The sequence below is a fragment of the Sus scrofa genome, chromosome X (assembly GCF_000003025.6).
Source record: "Sus scrofa isolate TJ Tabasco breed Duroc chromosome X, Sscrofa11.1, whole genome shotgun sequence".
Classification (NCBI taxonomy): Eukaryota; Metazoa; Chordata; class Mammalia; order Artiodactyla; family Suidae; genus Sus; species Sus scrofa.
This window is the reverse complement of record NC_010461.5, coordinates 94,544,327-94,564,208: the sequence shown is the minus strand read 5'-3', so window position 1 is coordinate 94,564,208 and position 19,882 is coordinate 94,544,327. Positions and strand designations below refer to the sequence as shown.

The following is a 19,882-nucleotide window of genomic DNA, read 5'->3' as shown; positions in this document are numbered from 1 at the left end:
AGGAATCTCCCCATAAGGAATAAATTAACAGTTTGTTTTCCCATCTTTAGATGGAACTGTATTAAACAAAATACAAATTTGCATGTATTTCTTGAGTATAATATGTTCTTTTTTATTCATATCATTCTAGTTGCCCTAGTGCACATTTAATTAAATGATTTTTAATGTTACAAAAACTTCCTTATGGTTTAATTGTACATCACAAGATAAAAAATTTAGAATTTAGGAGTTCCCTAAACTGGCAGCTGGGGACTCAGTGAAGGTGCCTGGCAATTGGGGACTCAGTGTTGTCACTCTGTGGCTCTGGTTCCATCCTTGGTCCAGGAACTTTTGAATGTTGCTGGCGCAGCCAAAAAAAATTTAGAGTTTAAATTTTATGCATTATATCTGTAAAAGTTAATTTTCATTTTTTCGAAGGAAAATATGATATACTGTTAGTGTGAGATAGTGCAAGAAATTAAAATACAGACCATTTTGTGTTATTGCCTATCTTTGGCTTCCATATTTTTCTCTTGGCATTGTTATTCTCTTTACCCAATTCTTTTTTCTTTCTTTCTTTTTTTATTCGTGTGTGTCTTTTTAGGGCCGCACTCACAGCACGTGGAGGTTCCCAGGCTAGGGGTTGAATTGGAGCTTGTAACCACACCACAGCCATAGCCACAGCAACACCAGATCCGAGCTGCATCTGCGATCTATACCACATCTCACTGGAACGCTGGATCCTTAACCCACTGAGCGAGGCCAGGGAGCGAACCTGTGTCCTCATGGATGCTAGTCAGATTCATTTCCACTGAGCCATGACGGGAACTCCTACCCAATTCTTTTTTTTTTTTTTAAATGTTTTTATTATTATTTTTTCTTTTTTACAGCTGCACCCACAGCATATGGACGTTCCGGCCTAGGGGTTGAATTGGAGCTGCAACTGCCCGCCTATGCCACAGCCACAGCAACACTGGATCTGAGATGCATCTTTGACCTATGCCAAGGCTTCTGGCAACGCTGGATCCTTAACCTGCTGAGCAAGGCCAGGGGTCAAACCCGCATCCTCATGGACACTCTGTCAGATTCTTAACCCCTGAGCCACAACAGAAACTCTGCCTTTACCCAATTCTTAGAAAGGATGTTTATACAGTTTTAAAATCTGAAAAAGCCTAGAACGAGATTTCCTTATTAGAGGACTTGTAATAGTTTGAATTTTAATTTCAACTTTATTATGTTTTATTTGCTTTAACTCAGTTAAATTAGAATAATAATTGTAATCTTAAGTGGTGTTTACTAAATATATTAGCTCATTCAGAAAATAGTTTATAAATGCAAATTTAATTAAATTCCCTAAGAGAACTTATATTACTTTGAAATTTAACTAAATAATCTTGGTTTTGGAGGGGAAAGAATGTAAAGCATCACACAATAATGTATAAATTATTAAAGTAATATATCGATATTATTTTAATTACTAAGATCACTCTTGTTATTAATTCTGATATTTTGGCTTTTTCTCCAGTTGCTTCTCTGAATATTCTCTTTATTGTTATTATTGTGTTTTCTCTTGACCATTATTTTCAGTCTTCTCTGCTTGCTGTTTTTTTTTTTTTTTTTCTGCTCAGCTTGTAAATGTTGGTGTCTGGATGGGCTAGTCTTGAACTTTCTTTCTAACTCAGTGCTCTGATTCAGGTGATGTCTTCCATTTCTATGATTTTATAGTACTAACCACATTCCCACAACTTTCAGTTTTCTCTTTCTATCCCAGACCTCACATCTGAGATCCAAAATGATCTGATTAACTGTCCATTTCACAATCCCCTATTGGATCTCTTTCAGACATCTCAGTTTTATACAAATATAAAATTGAACCCTTTATTGTAAACTCTGCCTCAAAAAACAAAAGAAAAGCCCATCAGCAAAACCAAGAACAAAAATGCTGTTTCATTCCTCACTCTTAATCTTACTTAAATGATTAAGTAGCATCATTTAGTTGCCTGGGCCAGAATCCTGGGTGCCATCCTTGATTATTACTCCTTATGTATCTCACCTAGACAATCACTTGCCCAATTCTTATAAGTACTCATATAAAATATATTTCAGATTCTATCTACTTTTTTAAAAAAAATTGCCATTCTTGCAATATCAAGGCAAGCTGCCATCATCTTTCTCTAAGACCACCGTATTATTTATGAATATTTACTAGATACCATACAGAGTAAAAAACTGGGCACACTTTTGTTTTTAGGATTTCAAATTAATTGTAAGCAGTAATTTTCAACTCCCAGGATTCTGAAGTTATATGAATAAGAGGTAAAATCCAAAAGTAAAAGAAGCATTCTAAACTTAAAAAAAAAAGTGACTTAATTTTTCCCCTTCATTGGAACTTCATGATGCTTGGGTGTCTAGATGAGGAGAGTCAGGAAATTAAAAACTTCTATTTCAAATTCAGATTTTGGTTTCTGATAATTCTGTCTGTCCTTTTATTTAGTTATTCAGAATCTTTTTTTGTCTTTTGTCTTTTTTTTTTTTTTTTTTTTTTTTAGGGCTACATCTGTGGCATATGGAGGTTCCCAGGCTAGGGATCGAATCAGAGCTGTAGCTGCCAGCCTTCACCACAGCCACAGCAATGCTGGATCCAAGCCGCGTCTGTGACATATACCACAGCTCATGGCAGTGCTGGATCCTTAACCCACGGAGTGGGGCCAGGGATCGAACCCGCGTCCTTGTGAATACTAGTTGGGTTCATTAACCACTGAGCCACAAGGGGAACTCCTAGTTATTCAGAATCTTATGGTAAGAGAAAGAAGAATCTAAATTAATTTTTATATTATATAATCCTAACTAATGTTTTCTTTAGCCAATTAAAAAATTTTATATTGAGTAAGTGTATATGTATATACACATATATAAAACATATTAATACATGTATATTAAGATTCTGAGTAGGGAATTTACTATATTGCTAAGTAAATAGGTTTCATCCCTCAGAGTGGGGGAGATGAGTATTGGTAGGTAGGAAGCTGTTCTTATGAGGGCAGACCAGATGCTAAATGAAGTACAGTGGGCTAAGCTACACCGTAGATATTTTTCTTGAGAAAGGTAAATGATATTCTTATGTTTTTAACCAAATAAGTATAATTAAGTAATGTAAGCAAAGTATATTCCTATGATAAGATAACCACTTTGATAATTGTTCAGGCAGTGGTTCTTAACTGGGGTAGGAGAATTTGTACTTCAGGGGACATTTTTTGGCTACCGTGACTAGAGGGTGTTACTGGCATCTAGTAGGGGTGCTACTAAATATCCTACAGTGTCCAGGATAGCCCCATGTAACAAATAGTTATGCAACCCAACAGCTCAGTAGTACTTTGGTTGAAAAGTTCTTAGCGTATTTTTTTTCAATCTGCCACATGATGTCCTAAGTATTTTTCAAAATTTTATAAGACAATAAACCTTTACTGGAGATATAGTGATTATAATAATTCCACGATTTTTGTTAAAACTTGAATGGAAGTGTATTTGTGTGTACTTGAAATAATTTAGGAGAGGAGGGAATCAAGGGTGAATGCCAGGTTTCTGGCTTGGAGCATCTTGCCAGGAGGATATTGGTGACGTCATCTGAGATGAGGGAAACAGATGTGTAAAAGATCTTCAGTTCAGTTCAGATTTTACACTTGAGGAAGTCCCAAAGATCAGAACATAGTTGTTCAAATATATATTTAATTTGAAATTTGTCAATATATGATTTTACACTTGAGGAAGTCCCAAAGATCAGAACATAGTTATTCAAATATATATTTAATTTGAAATTTGTCAATATATGAATACTAACCCTGCTATTGGATAAAATCACCTACTGGGTTGTTTTGTTCGTTTTTAAGGAAAGAGTACCTTAGGTCACAGCTCTTAGTAACACTAACATTCATAGCATGGGTAGAGGAGAATCTAGCAAGAGACTAAGAAGTAGCCAGGGAGATAATAGGAAGTGATCCAGAAGTGAGGTCTTCCAAGCCAAGGGAAGAAAAATATTTCCAGATGGATGAGTGGTTATTGATGTGCAGGCTGTTGGTGACCTTGGTGGGCATCACTGAGAGTGAATAGGAAGCAAATTACACTGGGTTTAGAAGTTCATGGTAAGTAAGAAATTTAGTTATATTGCAGATTTATGTAAGAGAGTCTGTGAAAGAGGAAGTGGATGAAGGGGTTGTGGGATCAGGGAGGTTTTTTGTGTCTTTAAATATCAGAGAGAATCCCTCATTGGTATTTTTAAAGATAATGTTGAAAGATATTGAAGTATATTAAGTACAGTTTGTTAATAAACAGACTTCCCATGAGTATATTTCTGTGGTTTTTTTTGCTTTCAAGTTTACGGTGACCTTGAGGGCAAAAGATCAAGGTCAATATTTTAAATTTTAAATAGTTGCTTCAATTCTAAGTGATTCAGCAAGTATGAAAATAGTTCTGTTAATTACCATGGATACAGGTATATGTTTGATACTCAATTATTATTTTTGTTTTTCAGATCTTTCAAGAAATCGTTTTACAGAAATTCCTTCTGATGTCTGGTTATTTGCACCTCTTGAAACATTAAATTTATATCATAATTGCATCAAAACCATTCCTGAAGCCATTAAAAACCTGCAGATGTTAACATACCTTAACATTAGGTAAGGAAACAATTTTGGGGAGGTAAATTTTGTTTTATATTACAGTTTGAATCCTTTTTAGTTGTAAAGAAATGTGTTTGGTTTGGCTATGTAGCCTATATCTCAACAATATCTTATTTGTGTTTTTTATATGTCCTCATTACTTTATAGGCTTTTGGTCTTATTCTTGAGAGTGCTGCTTCTCAAACTTTAATGTGCACTGAAATCAGATGCAGATTCTGATTCCATAATCTGCAGTGGGGTCAGGCATTTCTAACAGTCCCCTGGTAATGCAATGCCTGCTGGTCCTTAGATCACTTTGAGTTGCAAGGCCTTTAGATTAGAAATATTTCACTGAAATCTTAGCACCACAATACAGACTTAATTATATACATTATCATTTAAAGTGAAACATTATAAAGAAATAGTTTAGAGTTGTATTTTTCACTCTGGTGATTTCTTGTTGCTACTTCAAGGATGGATAGATTGGGATGGGAATATTAGAACATTAGGAAGTAGGTAACAGTTGATGTTAATAAGTGCTTACTGTGTGCCAAGCAGTGTTACAAATACTTTACCCCTATTACCTCATCTTGATAACAGCATTTTGAGGTACATGGTTATTATCCCTGCATTGCAGATGAGGAAACTGAAGCACAGAGAGAGGTTAACTATTTGTACAAACACATATATATACACACACATATATATATATACACACACACACATATATATATGTATCTTGCAAATGGTAGAGCCAAGATTCAAATCAGAGCAGCAATATGACTGTAGAACTCTCATTCTTAGCTATTACCTTGTATTTATAATAGAGCGAACATTTAGTAAGTATAAGAAAAAAATTCCCCTGACATTGAATGGAGACTGGTATATGTGCCTTAATTTTAGAATCATTTTCTTATTTTTCTTTTTTGTTTTGAGTTGTAAGGGATAATTTCTTCCCCCCTTCCTTAACAAAGTTACTTGTCTAAATTCTCATGTAGGAAAGTTGTAAATATAATTAGTATATATAAATAATAATGTTTATTTTTCTCTGTGATATATTAATTATTATGAATATCTCCCCCAGTGGTGTCTCCTGGCATTACATACTACTTTAACTGAAACCGCCTTAAAATGTGTGAGAGGAATTTTCTTCCATAGATGTTGGTCATTTGGGTTACTCATTTCTCTCAATTGGGTACATAATATCCTTGGCTTGGCTTGGGAGAGCTTTGAGGAAAGTGAGGTATTTTAACATTTTTATCTTTGTTTTTTGGTTTAGTTTTTTTCTTTTATGGAAGAACAAGATTTGTCAAAAATTGAATTGCATTTCTATATACATGTATGGTATAGCTTAGAATAATTTTACTACAACTTTCTGTGATTCTTTCCCATTTTGATCTCTAAAAGTTGACTCCTGATTTTTATTTATAGTCACAAAAATTTTTGAACACACTATATTGAAAATAGCATTTGTTCTAGTGGCTGACTTTCCTTTGACTATCTTTAAAACATGTAGCAAAAAAGTGAAGACTGATGACTTATTAGTTATGTATAAAGAAATCAGATTCTGAAGAAGGTTGACTGCTAACTCAGAAATCTGCTTCTTAAGGGAAGAAAAGAAGCCAGTTTTTTTGTTTTTTTTTTTTTTTGTTTTTTTGTTTTTTTTTTTTTTTTTTGGTTTGTTTGTTTCTTTTTTTGCTTTTTAGGGCTGCACCCATGACGCATGGAGAGTTCCCAGACTAGGGGTCAAATCAGAGCTACAGCTGCCACAGGAAAGCAGGATCCGAACCTCGTCTGCAACCTACACCACAGCTCATGGCAATGCCAGATGCCTGACCCATTGAGCAAGGCCAGGGATCAAACCCACATCCTCATGGATACTAGTTGGATTTGTTTCTGCTCTGCTACAACGGGAACTCCAAGAAGCCAGTTTTTAAATGTGTTTTGGTCTGAGGGAGATTAGAATGAGTTTGTATGTTCCATTATTTTCCTATTTATTTTTTATTTTGGTGGAAAATATCTTGATAAACTTGTAAGACAATTTTTAATCTGTCTTTCTTCCTGTATACTATTCTCTTTTTCAGTGAAATCTGCAGGAAGATCCTTGTATCTCCAGATAGACCACTTTCCCAAAGATCCTTCTTGATCCTAAAGTGTCAAGTTGTGACAAGCTCCTAGCATATTTGACAATCCAACAGTCTGGCCAGGATTGCTGGTCTAGGGGCATTGTCCTTTTTTATAAAAGTCTGTGCCATGTGATAAAAGCCAGTCTAATGTTTCTGGACATCCTCTGCAGGCATAAAATTGTGTGAAAGGTCTTAAATTCCCCTTTTGGTGTAACATTGATGTACATATTATACAAAATGCTAGGTACAAATCTATAAATATCACTTTGAAAAGCAGGAAAAATAATAAGTAATTGCTCGTGCATGCTTGATAATATGTAAAAGTAATGGTACACTTTATATATTTTGGTAGTAGGATTGTCTAGTCTATTCATGCTGCTATAACAGAATATCACAAACTCGGTGACTTGTAAATAATAGAAATTTATTTTTCCCAGTTCTGGAGGCTGGGAAGTTGAAGATCAAAGTGCCAGCAGATTCAGTGTCTGGTGAGGACCTGCTTTGTGGTTCATATTACTGGCTGTGTCCTCACATGGCAGAAAGAGCAAGGGAGCTCTCTCTAGGGTCTCTTTTATAAGACCGCTAATCACCTCCCATCCCACATTGGGGATTAGGTTTCAACATGATAGTTTTGGGGGAGGACACAAACATTAGGTGATAGCAGGGGTCATTTGGGTCAGTCTGTACTGGCATGTAAATTTGACCAAAATTAGTTTGAGAGTAAGGGACCCAGAGCCAAATTGCCTGGATTTGAATCCTAGCTCTCCCACTTACCAGCTCTGTGACTTTGAGCATTTGACTTAATCTCTTTTAGACTGTTTCTTCATCTCTAAAATGGGTACCATCATAGTTATCTATCTTCCTAAAGTAGGTTGTTGTGAGGGTTAGTCAAATTAATCATGTGAAGTACTTTGAAAGATGGCCTGACACATAGTAAGCACTCAGTAAATGTTAGTTGTTCTTATATTTAAATGTATTCATAGAGACAGGAATATTGTATCAACTCTGAGCTGAGATTAAGGTGCTAGTAGGCTGTTCTACCATAACCCCCCCCAAAAAAAGAAAGAGAATAGTTTAGGGTAACTACATGTTTTTAAAGATATAATCTTATTCATTCTTTCATAAGTTTGAACATAGTGCATGCAAATTTATCCTTGGAGCCTTTCCCTGGTTAGAGGCATAGATGTATTAAACATAGTAAAACTATACCAGAGATCAAGGTTCTGACATTTTCTAGCTCAGAAGAATGATTCTGCATCTTGAGGACTTGGGGCATGTAGGACAATATCATAGGTAACAGCACAGATTTGCAGTCTGCTCTGCATGGTCAAGCCACTTAACCAATTTTAACCTTTGTTTTTTTGTTTGTATAATGGAGAGAATAATACCACCTGTCTTGTGGGGCTAATGTGACAATTAAATGAGATAGCACATGTAAAGATTTTAGCCTGTTACAAAGTAAGCACTCATTAAATGATAGTTATTATTTACTGAAAACTTTTTATTTACTTTTGAGGTGATTTGTTCTTTTTCAACATAACATGTCAGGTTTCAGACATATTTCTCATGAGACTTTTCTTATTCTTTTCAGTCGAAATCTTTTATCAACATTGCCAAAATACCTATTTGATCTTCCCCTTAAAGTTTTGGTCCTCAGTAATAATAAACTGGTATCCATTCCAGAAGAAATTGGGAAATTAAAAGATTTAATGGAATTGGTGAGTAAAATAGTTACATTGATTGTGTATAATATGCATAATACATACCTTTACATTTTGAGCTTAATTCCTTTATGGAATTTCACTGCATAAAAAATAACGTGGTGTATGCCTAAGTTCATTTTAGTGAAATTGTGAGATATTATTGCTTATGTCTGATTTTAGCTCATAGCTACAATAAAAACCTAGTTGTTCTTCAGTCCTAATGAGGTCAGAAGTCTTGCTTACAAGTCTTAAGAAATGCTTTCAAATGAATAAGCATTTGTCCATCTGTTTTGTGGGCAGTAAAGATCTTAGACCAGGAAAAGATAAGTTTTTTTTTTTTTTTAGATTTTACAAGGCTTCTATCCCACGAAAAGGCAGATAAAAGAAGAAAGTACACTGCCTGAAAACAGTAGAAGTAATACAATAGCCTTCCTCTCCTATATCCTCATGTGATTTTATAACACTTGTGGAGCCAAGATAAATGGAAAGGGTGCTATTATATGTAACTGATTATAGAAATATAGGAATAATTTAAAGTAATTTCTTCAAATATGCCATTTTAGGTATTAAAGGACATTGAACTCTGAGAGAAACATAATTAAATCTTCAAAGCATTGAGCTATTTTCACATCTTTCTCTTATTTCTACCTCACACAGTATATACCATGCTATTTATTTTTGTGTTCTTTTTTATCTTCAGTAGTGCTTTCCCAATACATAGATGTTTTAAAAGTGTTCATAAGTATGACTTTATAATGTGCGGAGGGCCAATAGTTTTCTTGAGGAACTTATGTACAATTTTATAATGGGAAATTAATGTGAAAATAGAATGTAATGAACAGAAATTTCAGTGATGTCTTTATTTTTCATTAAAGAATACCTACATGTGTAGTTGTCATGCAAGGAAACTTCCTTGAACTTAGTCTTATTATGTTTTAAACAGAAGTTTATTAATATTGTAAGGGATCTTATAAGTGATCAGATATAACCACTTCCTAATGCAGGAATCCTTGATACTCTAGTTGTATATTTTTAGTGGTGCACACATCTTCATGTGTGTGCGTGTATCTGAGGTAGCCCTAATTCTCTTTTATAAAACTCCATCATCTTTCTTATTTGGAACTGAGAATACATGCCCCTATCACTTATCCATTGGTCTTGGGACCAGCATGTGATGAAGTATAGATAATGACAACTTTTCTTCCCTTAAGATATTTGTAATCTTTTGTGTGTTTACTCTCCATTTTACCAAACTCTTAAGACCTGTTTTTCTGTAGCTTAAACATATTTATTACTTTTATTCCTTTTTATAGTATATTTTTCTTCTTTATTACTTTTTATTTTTAGCTACTTCTGTGCTGAAAATGTTCCCTTTTTTTAAGGTCTCTTTTAATGTTACACTCACAAATTTTCAGAAGATGCCAGATGTGATCTATTCATAATAAAAGGGGACCATTACTTTCTTTGATATGGACACTGTTAATATTTTTAAAGATTTTATGAATATTCTACTTTAAGATTCTATGGCTCCATAATTCCTTTTTATTTCTCTTTCCTTCAGTTTTTGGCCCTATGTTCTAAATTATTTGACATAGTTTTTGGATAAATGAATTTCAAAAATAGGATTTTTAGATTTAGTCTAGTATTTTTAATTTAAATAGAATATTAAAAATATTAAAAATCATTATTTTACTAGGCACTATAAAATTACTGTACTTTAAACTCTCAAAATCAGTTAACAGTGGATGGCATTAGGATAGCTAAGTGACGCTTATAAATTATGCAATGAACTTGTGGGTATTACCTGTCATTGGAATGTTTTCCTATGACACTAGTCCATAAGAATGTGGTAGCCAGCTATAGTGGAATTCTGTCATTAGACCTAGGAAATATTCTCAAGCCTACATACAGTCCGTAGCAAAATATTTTGTAGAGTATCTGTTGGTGAGTGGGTCAGTTTCCCATGCCTGGATTTATTTCTTCTAGGAACTTGTAGCTACCTATCAAATTTCTATGGTTTTTCTATATGGAAATCTTTAGTATTCGGTAACTTTGGGAGGACACTGTAGTATTTACTTTAAAGGGCATGTTCCCCCAATTTTATTATCCATCATTTGGATAATAGCCTATCCTCAGCCCAACAGCTAAGGTGGTCCTTCAAAAAATAAGTCAAATCATGTCTTACCTCCGTTTAATAAAAGTTTCTGGTTCCTGTCTGCATCATTGAGTAAAAGACAGTCTTACCCCCACCCCATCCTAGTATTCCCCTTGCCCTCTTCCCACTAGTTAGTTACATTGGATTCCTTCCTATTCTTTTTTTTTTTTTTTTTTTTTTTTTGTCTTTTTGCCATTTCTAGGGCCGCTCTCGCAGCATATGGAGGTTCCCAGGCTAGGGGTCTAATCGGAGCCGTAGCCACCTGCCTACACCAGAGGCACAGCAACACAGGATCTGAGCCACGTCTGCAACCTACACCACAGCTCATGGCAACGCCAGATCCTTAACCCACTGAGCAAAGCCAGGGACCAAGCCTGCAGCTCATGGTTCCTAGTCGGATTTGTTAACCACTGCACCACGACAGGAACTCCTCCTTCCTATTCTTACTAAATGTCAAACAGGCTTTGCAAGAGTCTTTACATTTATTGTTCCTTCTGTGTGGAATATTCCTTTTATTGGCATGGGTTTCATATATATTGGCATGGCTCAGACTCTCACCTCTGATAATACTGCTCAAATATCAGCTTCTTCATGAAACGATCTAAATTGCTAATATCCCCACTACTGCTAGCACTGCCATTTTCCTTTACCCTGCACTTTTTTCCCCCATAGCACTTATCACTTTCTAGCATAGAGCATAATCTACTCCTCTTGTTAGAATGTAAGCTCCATAAGGAGCTATGAGGACAGGAAATTATGTTTTGTTCATTGATGTGTCCCCAGTACCTAGAACAGTGCCTAGCAAATAGTTTGTATTTGATAAGTATTTGTTGTTAAATGAAGATGCCTTAGATACAGTTTGAAAGAAGTATGAAGGATATTGTTTTCTAATTATTTTATAGATTAGATGATTATGTGTTATTTAATGTTCTTCATCTTTTGAATTTACCCTCCTGCCTTTTTTACTTTTGATAAAACTATATATGTATGTACCACTCCTCTCCCTTCAAGCTAATGTCATTTCTAGTGAAAGTTGGAAATTGGGGGCAGTTGCAGTAGAATATGAATCTCATTTGCAGTGTGTCTGAAATGACTGCTACCTGAGATCTTGTTGCAGGTTTTTCTTCTATTTTTGTTGATGTAGTAATAAGAAAGGGGAGGGAGAGGGGAGCAAAGATAACTTAAGCTGTTCTCTTATTCCAGAAATGTGGTGTTGTTTACCTTTAAATTGGGGCTTGCCTTTTAACTTAAGCCTGAGTCATTTCTGATTTAGAGCTCCTAGAATGTCTTTGGGGTATGATGTGAGCCACAAAATTTTGAGCTTGTAATCTCTCATATTTTATATTCCTTTGAGAAAGAGATTTAGCTAAATGATTCTGACCATGGTCTTGAGTTCTCCAGTTCACATCCATAAATCCTTGACTTTCTCAGCTTCTGCCCAACCAGTATCTCAAAACAGCTATTATAATTGAAAAATTACCACAGTGATTGATAGTTGCCTTTTATTTTACCTCTGACTGGAGAGCACCTGGATCATCCTTACCTCTGGTTTTGGTTGGTAAGAGTGGTCTTTGAGATTTTCAAAAGGCTGACTTAGGTAGTACTAAATTACAACCTCACATTTTTACACAGAAAAATTTATGGTAACTGTGCTGGGTTGATTTCATTATGTAATATATATAGAAATCTGCCATGTAATCAGTATTTAGGGAAATGACATTAGAGGTGACTTTTTGCTAGTCATTAGCCATGTGCTTTAATTTAAAAATTGATATACATTTCTGCTTCTTAGTTTGTTATAATTTTATTTTCTTATTTTCCTTAGGATATTAGCTGCAATGAGATTCAAGTTCTTCCCCAACAAATGGGAAAATTACATTCTCTTAGAGAGCTAAATATAAGAAGAAATAATCTTCATGTGTTGCCAGACGGTAAGATGCTCACTGTCTTTACTCACATGAGTAAGAGAGTAACTATGTAGAATTTAATTTAATTATTTTTCATTTCTGAACAGAATTAGGAGATCTTCCCTTAGTCAAGCTGGATTTCTCTTGTAATAAAGTGACCGAAATTCCAGTTTGTTACAGGAAGCTGCATCATTTACAAGTAATAATTTTGGATAACAATCCATTGCAAGTACCACCAGCACAGGTTTGTAATAAAAATATGATACTTGTTTCTACTATTTTTATTCAGAATTATATCTGTTACTGGTAAATCAAAAAACATCAAAATGGAGTCAAACTGTTTTTGAGGTATTGTCTAAAAGAGTTTTTATGAGAAGTGACTTTTTTACTTTGGTAGGAGTTTCAGCTTAGTTTCTAGAGAATAGGATTTGAAAAACTCAGATATCAACTTTCTGCTTGTGAACTGATAATTCTGGTTGTCTGTGTTATTTTAAAAGAATAGACTGCTGAGTCTCACTACTTCTGTCTTACTCAGGTATATATCTACTTGAGATTTGTTGTGTGATTGATCAGAGCATGTTTTTAGCACTGATAGGTGGAGTCATAACAAAGAATGAGATACAAGTGGAAAAGTATTAATTCATACTATTAGTTTAAGGATTAAATCCATGTGGAATCCATTAAAATGATAGCAAAGGAATACACTAAGCTATAAACCCATTAAGGACAAAGTATGAGAGAGAAGAGGATAGCAAGGGAGAGATGGCAACAGAATTTTGTAAAATGGAAAATGTGTGCAATAGTGGTAACTAGGATCTCTAGTTACATTGCACAACAGTGGCTGGGGAGGCACATGGTAGTGAAATGCCAGCCTGCGCTTTACTTTTATGTGCCCTGGTATTGGGTATGTATACATCCAGAAGACGGGTTGCCTTTTTCTTCCTACAAAGATACATTCCACTCATTGAAAAGGAGGTGCCTTTTCTAAATTCAGGTAAAGGTTGGTTGAGGTCCTGGTAGTAGCTGCCCTAGCAGGATGGGGAAAAATGAAATTTGCGTCTGCTATGAGAGAAGGCAACAAGAAGCAAGTTGATTTTACTATGTTAAACCTAGGAATGGCTTGAGTATTTCTTTGGTGATTACTGAAGGAAACATGTAACTCTGAGTAAATGGGTGAAAGACTGAAAACATGAAGGTCTGTAGAGTATCTAGGACTGTGCAATCCAGTAGAACTTTCTGAATGATGGTAATGTTCTGTAATTTGTGATGTCCAATACCTTAGCCACTTGCCACTTGTAACTACTGAGTACTTGAAATATAGCTAGTATGACTAAGGAACCAAAATTTCAATTTAGTTTTATTTTGATTAATTGAAATTTAAATAGTTTCACATGACTTGTGATTAATATATTGGACATTACAGGTCTAAGACTGATACTCTGATTCTTGCCTTTAGCTCCACAGCCACTTGACTTCCCTTCCCTTGCCCCAACAGAAGCCGAGGGTTTACTCTGAGGAGTACGTAGATTCTCTTATTTCTCTTCCTCAACTCATCAGCCAAATGACTATTGTTCCTGGCCTCACCACAAGCCTGCATTTTACTCTTTAGAGCAGTCCTGTCTGTTAGAACTGTCTGTGGTGATAGAAATGCTCTGTATCTGCACTTTTCCATGTGGTAGCCACAAGTGGCTATTGAGCACTTGAAAGTATATATTGTGGAGTTCCCATCGTGGCTCAGTGGTTAACGAATCCAACTAGGATCCATGAGGTTGCGGGTTCGATCCCTGGCCTTGCTCAGTGGGTTGTGGATCCAGCGTTGCCATGAGCTATGGGGTAGGTCACAGATGCGGCTCGGATCCTGCATTGCTGTGGCTGTGGCGTAGGCTGGCAGCTAGAGCTCTGATTAGACCCCTAGCCTGGGAACCTCCATATGCTGCGAGAGCGGCCCTAGAAAAGCCAAAAGCCAAAAGCAAAAAGAAAAGAAAAGAAAAAAAAGGAAGTATATAGTGTGACTGAAGAATTGAATTTTTGGTTTTATTTAGATTAAATTTGCATTTAAGTAGCCACATGTGGCTAGTGACTACTGTGTTGGACAGCACAGCTGTAGAGAGACTCAGCCATCCATAGTCAGAGGCTCTAGGTACAGCTATGGGCAGGAGCGAGACTCCAGATGGAAAACAATGAATGCTAATAACATAGTGAATGTTGTGACCCTCTAGTAGATTTCTCTTTCTTGGCTCCCAGAATGCTTTTCAGCCTGTCTTATAACTCTTGGGCAGGACTGGCGGATTTTTCTCTTGGTAAACTGATTGAACTAGGAGAAAAGACCTATAGATAAACTGATTATTGGGCAGTCCCCTGATGAAATGTGCAGTCCCTGTCTGATATCTAGACATGAGACTTAGCATTGATAAACTTGTCCCTCATACATAGAGCTTCCATTTGGCTTCTTATTGTTTGACTTTTGAAAATGAACAGACAGCTACTGATCACTAGATATTGCATAAATAATTTTTAACATGAAAAACAGAGACCAAAACACTGAAGGGCTTCCACTGAAACAAAATGGGTAACATTCATAGTAGTGGTAATCAGAATGGCTTTTCTGCAGCAGCACAAGATGCTAGAAGAGGTTAAAATGATGCCTTCAAAGACTGAGTGAATATTTCCAACTTTATATGCTCAAACTATCAGTCAGATGTGAGGCAGAAAAAAGACAATGTCAGACACATGAGGTCTCAGAAATTTTGGCTTTCCTGTACCCTTTATTAGGGAGCTAGTGGAAGTGTACTATATTGAAATAAGGGAATAAATTAAGAAGAATTCTTCATGTCCAAAATTGACAGATATGCATAGAGCTAGAGAGTAACCAGTCAGTTAGGAATAGGAAGGTTGCCTCCAAAAAGAAAATAGAAAAAGAAGAAAGAAACTGATATATGACTTGGTGTGTTTGTCAATATGAAGAGGTGATTTACAGTTCTTTCAGAGTTAGGAATAAATTAGTAATAGGCATATAGAAAATTAACAAAGGAAAAAATAGGGCATGTAGTCACTTTAGGAAAAACAAAAACTTATAGGAGAAACGAAATGTAATCTAATTAACCTGTGTGGTTCATTGGCAAATATTTTCATGATCAGAGTATTGTAAATACTAGATTTTGATTTAATGAAAAATTGACATAGTTATAAAAATAGCAGATTTATATAGCACTTACATACTCCAGGCACTGTTGAAAATGCTTTACATGCATTAACTTATTTCTTATAGCAATCCTATATAAAACAGGTACTGTCATTCCTCATTTTGTATAGGAGGAAACAGAGGCATAGATGTTTGGTGACTTGTCCAAGGTCATATGACTAACATGTAGTATAGCCTGGTTCCAATCCAAGGCAGTCTGTCTCTGAGTCCATTCTCTAACCACTATGTTATGCTTCTAAAGAGGGAGGAAATCTGTTTATATGAGTTGATAGGGATTATAGATGGGAGAATGGTAGTGGTAATTTTGGTGATACCTGATAATGGTGGTCATAGTAACATAAGAAATCCAAGTCCTCATTTTCCTTAGTAAGACCTCAGTAAATAAAATCTATGATTAAAATTTTAGAAAATAGCACTAGAACCATGTTATTTATAGATATGAAGTTAAAAAGCAGAAACCAAGTAACAGTTGATTATGGGGACTGGGTCTTAGAAATTGAAAGGGATGGAATAGGAGATTAACTTTTTTCTTATAAGTTTTATAGTTCTCTTTGATTTTTAAAACTACAGAAATTTATATAAAAATTAAATTTACAAAAGAAAATAATTAACACTTAATTTGGTTGAAAAATAATTGTTTTCTTAGTTTGGACAGAGATAATAGGGTACATTTTAATTGATTATGTTCTAATAGCTCAAAAGTTGCTTTTTTAAAGAAATAATTTATTGCTTTTTTTTTTTTACTGTTGCACCTGCAGCACATGGAAGTTCCCGGGCTAAGGGTCGAATCAGAACTGTAGCTGCAGGCCTACACCACAGCCACAGCAATGTCAGATCCAAGCCTCATCTGAGACCTATGTGTGTGGCAATGCTTGATCCTCAACCCACTGAGTGAGGACAAGGTTTGAACCCACATCTTCATGGACATTATGTCAGGTTCTTAACCTCCTGAACCACAACAGGAACTCCAAAAGTTTAAAATTTTCCTTTTATTTGTATTAAAAAAATTATTATTATAGTTGACTTAAAATGTTCTGTCAATTTCTGCTGTATAGCAAAGTGACCCGGTTACACTTATACATACATTCTTTTTCTCACGTTATCCTCCATCATGTTCCATCACAAGTGACTGGATACAACAGGATCTCATTGTGCTACACAGCCGGATCTCATTGCGGTCCACTCCAGTGCAGTAATTTGTATCTACCAACCCCAAACTCCCAGTCCATGCCACTCTCTCCTCCTCCCCCTTGGCAACCACAAGTCTGTTTTCCATGTCCATGAATTTTTTTTTTCTGTAGATAGATTCATTTGTGCCATATATTAGATTCCAGATGTGTTATCGTATGGTATTTGTCTTTCTCTTTCTGCCTTACTTCACTTAGTATGAGAATCTCCAGTTCCACCCATGTTGCTGCAAATGGCATTATTTGTTATTTTTTATGGCTGGGTAGTATTCCATTGTGTATATGTACCACATCTTCTTAATCCATTCCTCTGTTGATGGAAATTTGATTTGGTTCCATATCTTAGCTGTTGTGAATAGTGCTGCGGTGATCATAGGAGTGCATGTATCTTTTTGAATGAATGTTTTGTCTGAATATATGCCCAGGAGTAGGATTGCTGGGTCACATAGTAGTTCTATATTTAGTTTTCTGAGGTACCTCCATACTGTTTTCTGTAGTGGTTGTACCAATTTACATTCCTACCAACAATGTAAGAGGGTACCTTTTTCTCCATACTCTCTCCAGCATTTGTTATTTGTAGACTTATTAGTGATAGCCATTCTGACCAGTGTGAGGTGATACCTCATTGTAGTTTTGATATGTATTTCTCTGATAATTACTGATGTTGAGCATTTTTTTCATGTACCTGCTATCCATCCATATGTCTTCTTTGGAGAAATGTCTATTCAGGTCTTTTACCCATTTTTCAATTGTTTTTTTTTTGTTGTTGTTGGTTTTTTTTTTTTTTTTTTTTTTTTTTTGCTGTTGAGTTGTAAGAGCAGTTTGTATATTTTGGAGATTAAGCCCCTGTCAGTTGCATTGTTTGAAACTATTTTGTCCCATTCTATAAGTTGTCTTTTTGATTTTTTTTTTTATGGTTTCATTTCTGTGCAAAAGCTTGTAAGTTTGATTAGATCCCATTGGTTTATTTTTGTTTTTATTTCTATTGCTTTGGGAGACTGACCTGAGAAAACGTTTGTATGGTCGATGTCAGAGAATGTTTTGCCTGTGTTCTCTTCTAGGAGTTTGATAGTGTCTTGTCTTATATTTAAGTCTTTCAGCCATTTTGAGTTTATTTTTGTGTATGGTATGAGGGTATGTTCTAGTTTCACTGATTTACGTGCAGCTGTCCAGTTTTCCCAGCACCACTTGCTGAAGAGACTGTCTTTTCCCCATTTTATATTCTTGCCTCCTTTGTGGAAGATTAATTGACCATAGGTGTCTGGGTTTATTTCTGTGTTCTCTCTTCTGTTCCATTGGTCTGTATGCCTGTTTTGGTACCAGTACCACACTGTCTTGATGACTGTGGCTTTGTAATAGTGCCTGAAGTCTGGGAGAGTTATGCCTCCTGCTTGTTTTTGTTCCTCAGGATAGCTTTGGCAATTCTGGGTCTTTTGTGGTTCCATATAAATTTTTGGATTGTTTGTTTAATTCTGTGAAAAATGCCATGGATAATTTGATAGGGATTGCATGGAATCTGTAGCTTGCTTTGGGTAGTACAGCCATTTGAATTTTTTTTTTTCCTTTTTAGGGCTGTACCCATGGCATATGGAAGTTCCCAGACTAGGGGTCGAATTGGAGCTGTAGCTGCCAACACCAAGCACAGCAAAGTGGATCTGAGCTGCATCTGACTACACCACAGTCATGCAATGCTGGATCCTTAGCCCACTAAGCAAGACCAGGGTTCAAACCCATGTCCTCAGGGACACCAGTCAGGCTCATCGCTACTGAGCCATGAACTCCATAGCAATAATTCTTATCAGAGCATGAAGTATCTTTCCATTTCTTTGAATCGTCTTTAATTTCCTTGACTAATGTTTTATAGTTCTCAGAATATGTCTTTCATCTCCTTGGTCAGGTTTATTTGAGAAATCAAAAAACTATAAGAGAATACTATGAACAGTTGTATGCCAACAAATTTGACAACCTAGATGAAATGGACATTCTAGAGACATACAGCATGACAAAACTGAATAAAGAAGAAATAGATCAGTTGAATAGACTGATCACTAGAAATGAAATTGAATATATAATAAGAACCCTCTTGCAGACAAAAGTCTGGGGCCAGATGACTTCACAGGCGAATTCTACCACACATACAGAGAATTTATACCCATCCTTCTTAAACTTTTTCAAAAGGTTGAAGAAGAAGGAACACTCCCAAAGATATTATGTGAATGTTACCATAATACCAAAACCAAAGATACTCCCAAAAAAGAAAATTATAGGCCAATATCTTTGATGAATATAGATACCAAAATTCTTAACAAAATTTTAGCCAACCAAACCAAACAACACATAAAAAAGATCAACACATAAAGAAGACCAAGTAGGATTCATCCCAAGTTCACAAGGAAGGTTCAACATATGTAAATCAGTCAGCAATATACACCACCTTAACAAAAGTCAAAAACCACATGATCACCTCAATAGATGCAGAAAAAGCATTTGACAAAATCTAACATCCACTCATGATAAATACTCTTACCAAAGTGGGAATAGAAGGAACATAACATAATAAAAGCCATTTATGACAAGCCCACAGTGAATATAATATTCAATGGAGAAAAGCTGAAAGCTTTCCTGCTAAAATCTGGAACAAGACAAGGATGCCCACTCTCACCACTTTTATTTAACATAGTATTGGAAATTCTAGCCGCAGCAATCATACAAACAAAAGAAATAAAAGGTATGCAGATTGGAAAAGAAGAGGTAAAATTGTCACCCTCTGCAGATGACATGATAATATATATAGAAAACCCTTAGGATTCCTCACAAAACTACTTAAACTGATCAATGAATTCAGCCAAGTAGTAGCATACTAGATTAACGTTCAGAAATCGGTTGCAGAATTCCCATCGTGGCTCAGCAGAAAAGAATCTGACTAACATCCATGAGGACGCAGGTTCGATCCCTGGCCTTGCTCAGT

The 19,882-nt window shown here is 35.6% G+C and overlaps 1 protein-coding gene across 2 annotated transcripts in view; it reads left to right on the top strand.

Annotated features, from left to right (window-relative positions):
• Positions 1-19,882, top strand: part of LRCH2 (leucine rich repeats and calponin homology domain containing 2) — a 103,371-nt gene that overhangs the window by 25,722 nt on the left and 57,767 nt on the right. For both annotated transcript variants that reach the window (XM_021079894.1, XM_021079893.1), the window contains exons 2-5: positions 4,508-4,652; positions 8,352-8,478; positions 12,444-12,549; positions 12,633-12,769. In XM_021079894.1, coding sequence (XP_020935553.1) covers positions 4,508-4,652; positions 8,352-8,478; positions 12,444-12,549; positions 12,633-12,769 — 515 coding nt within the window. The remainder of the gene's footprint in view (positions 1-4,507; positions 4,653-8,351; positions 8,479-12,443; positions 12,550-12,632; positions 12,770-19,882) is intronic.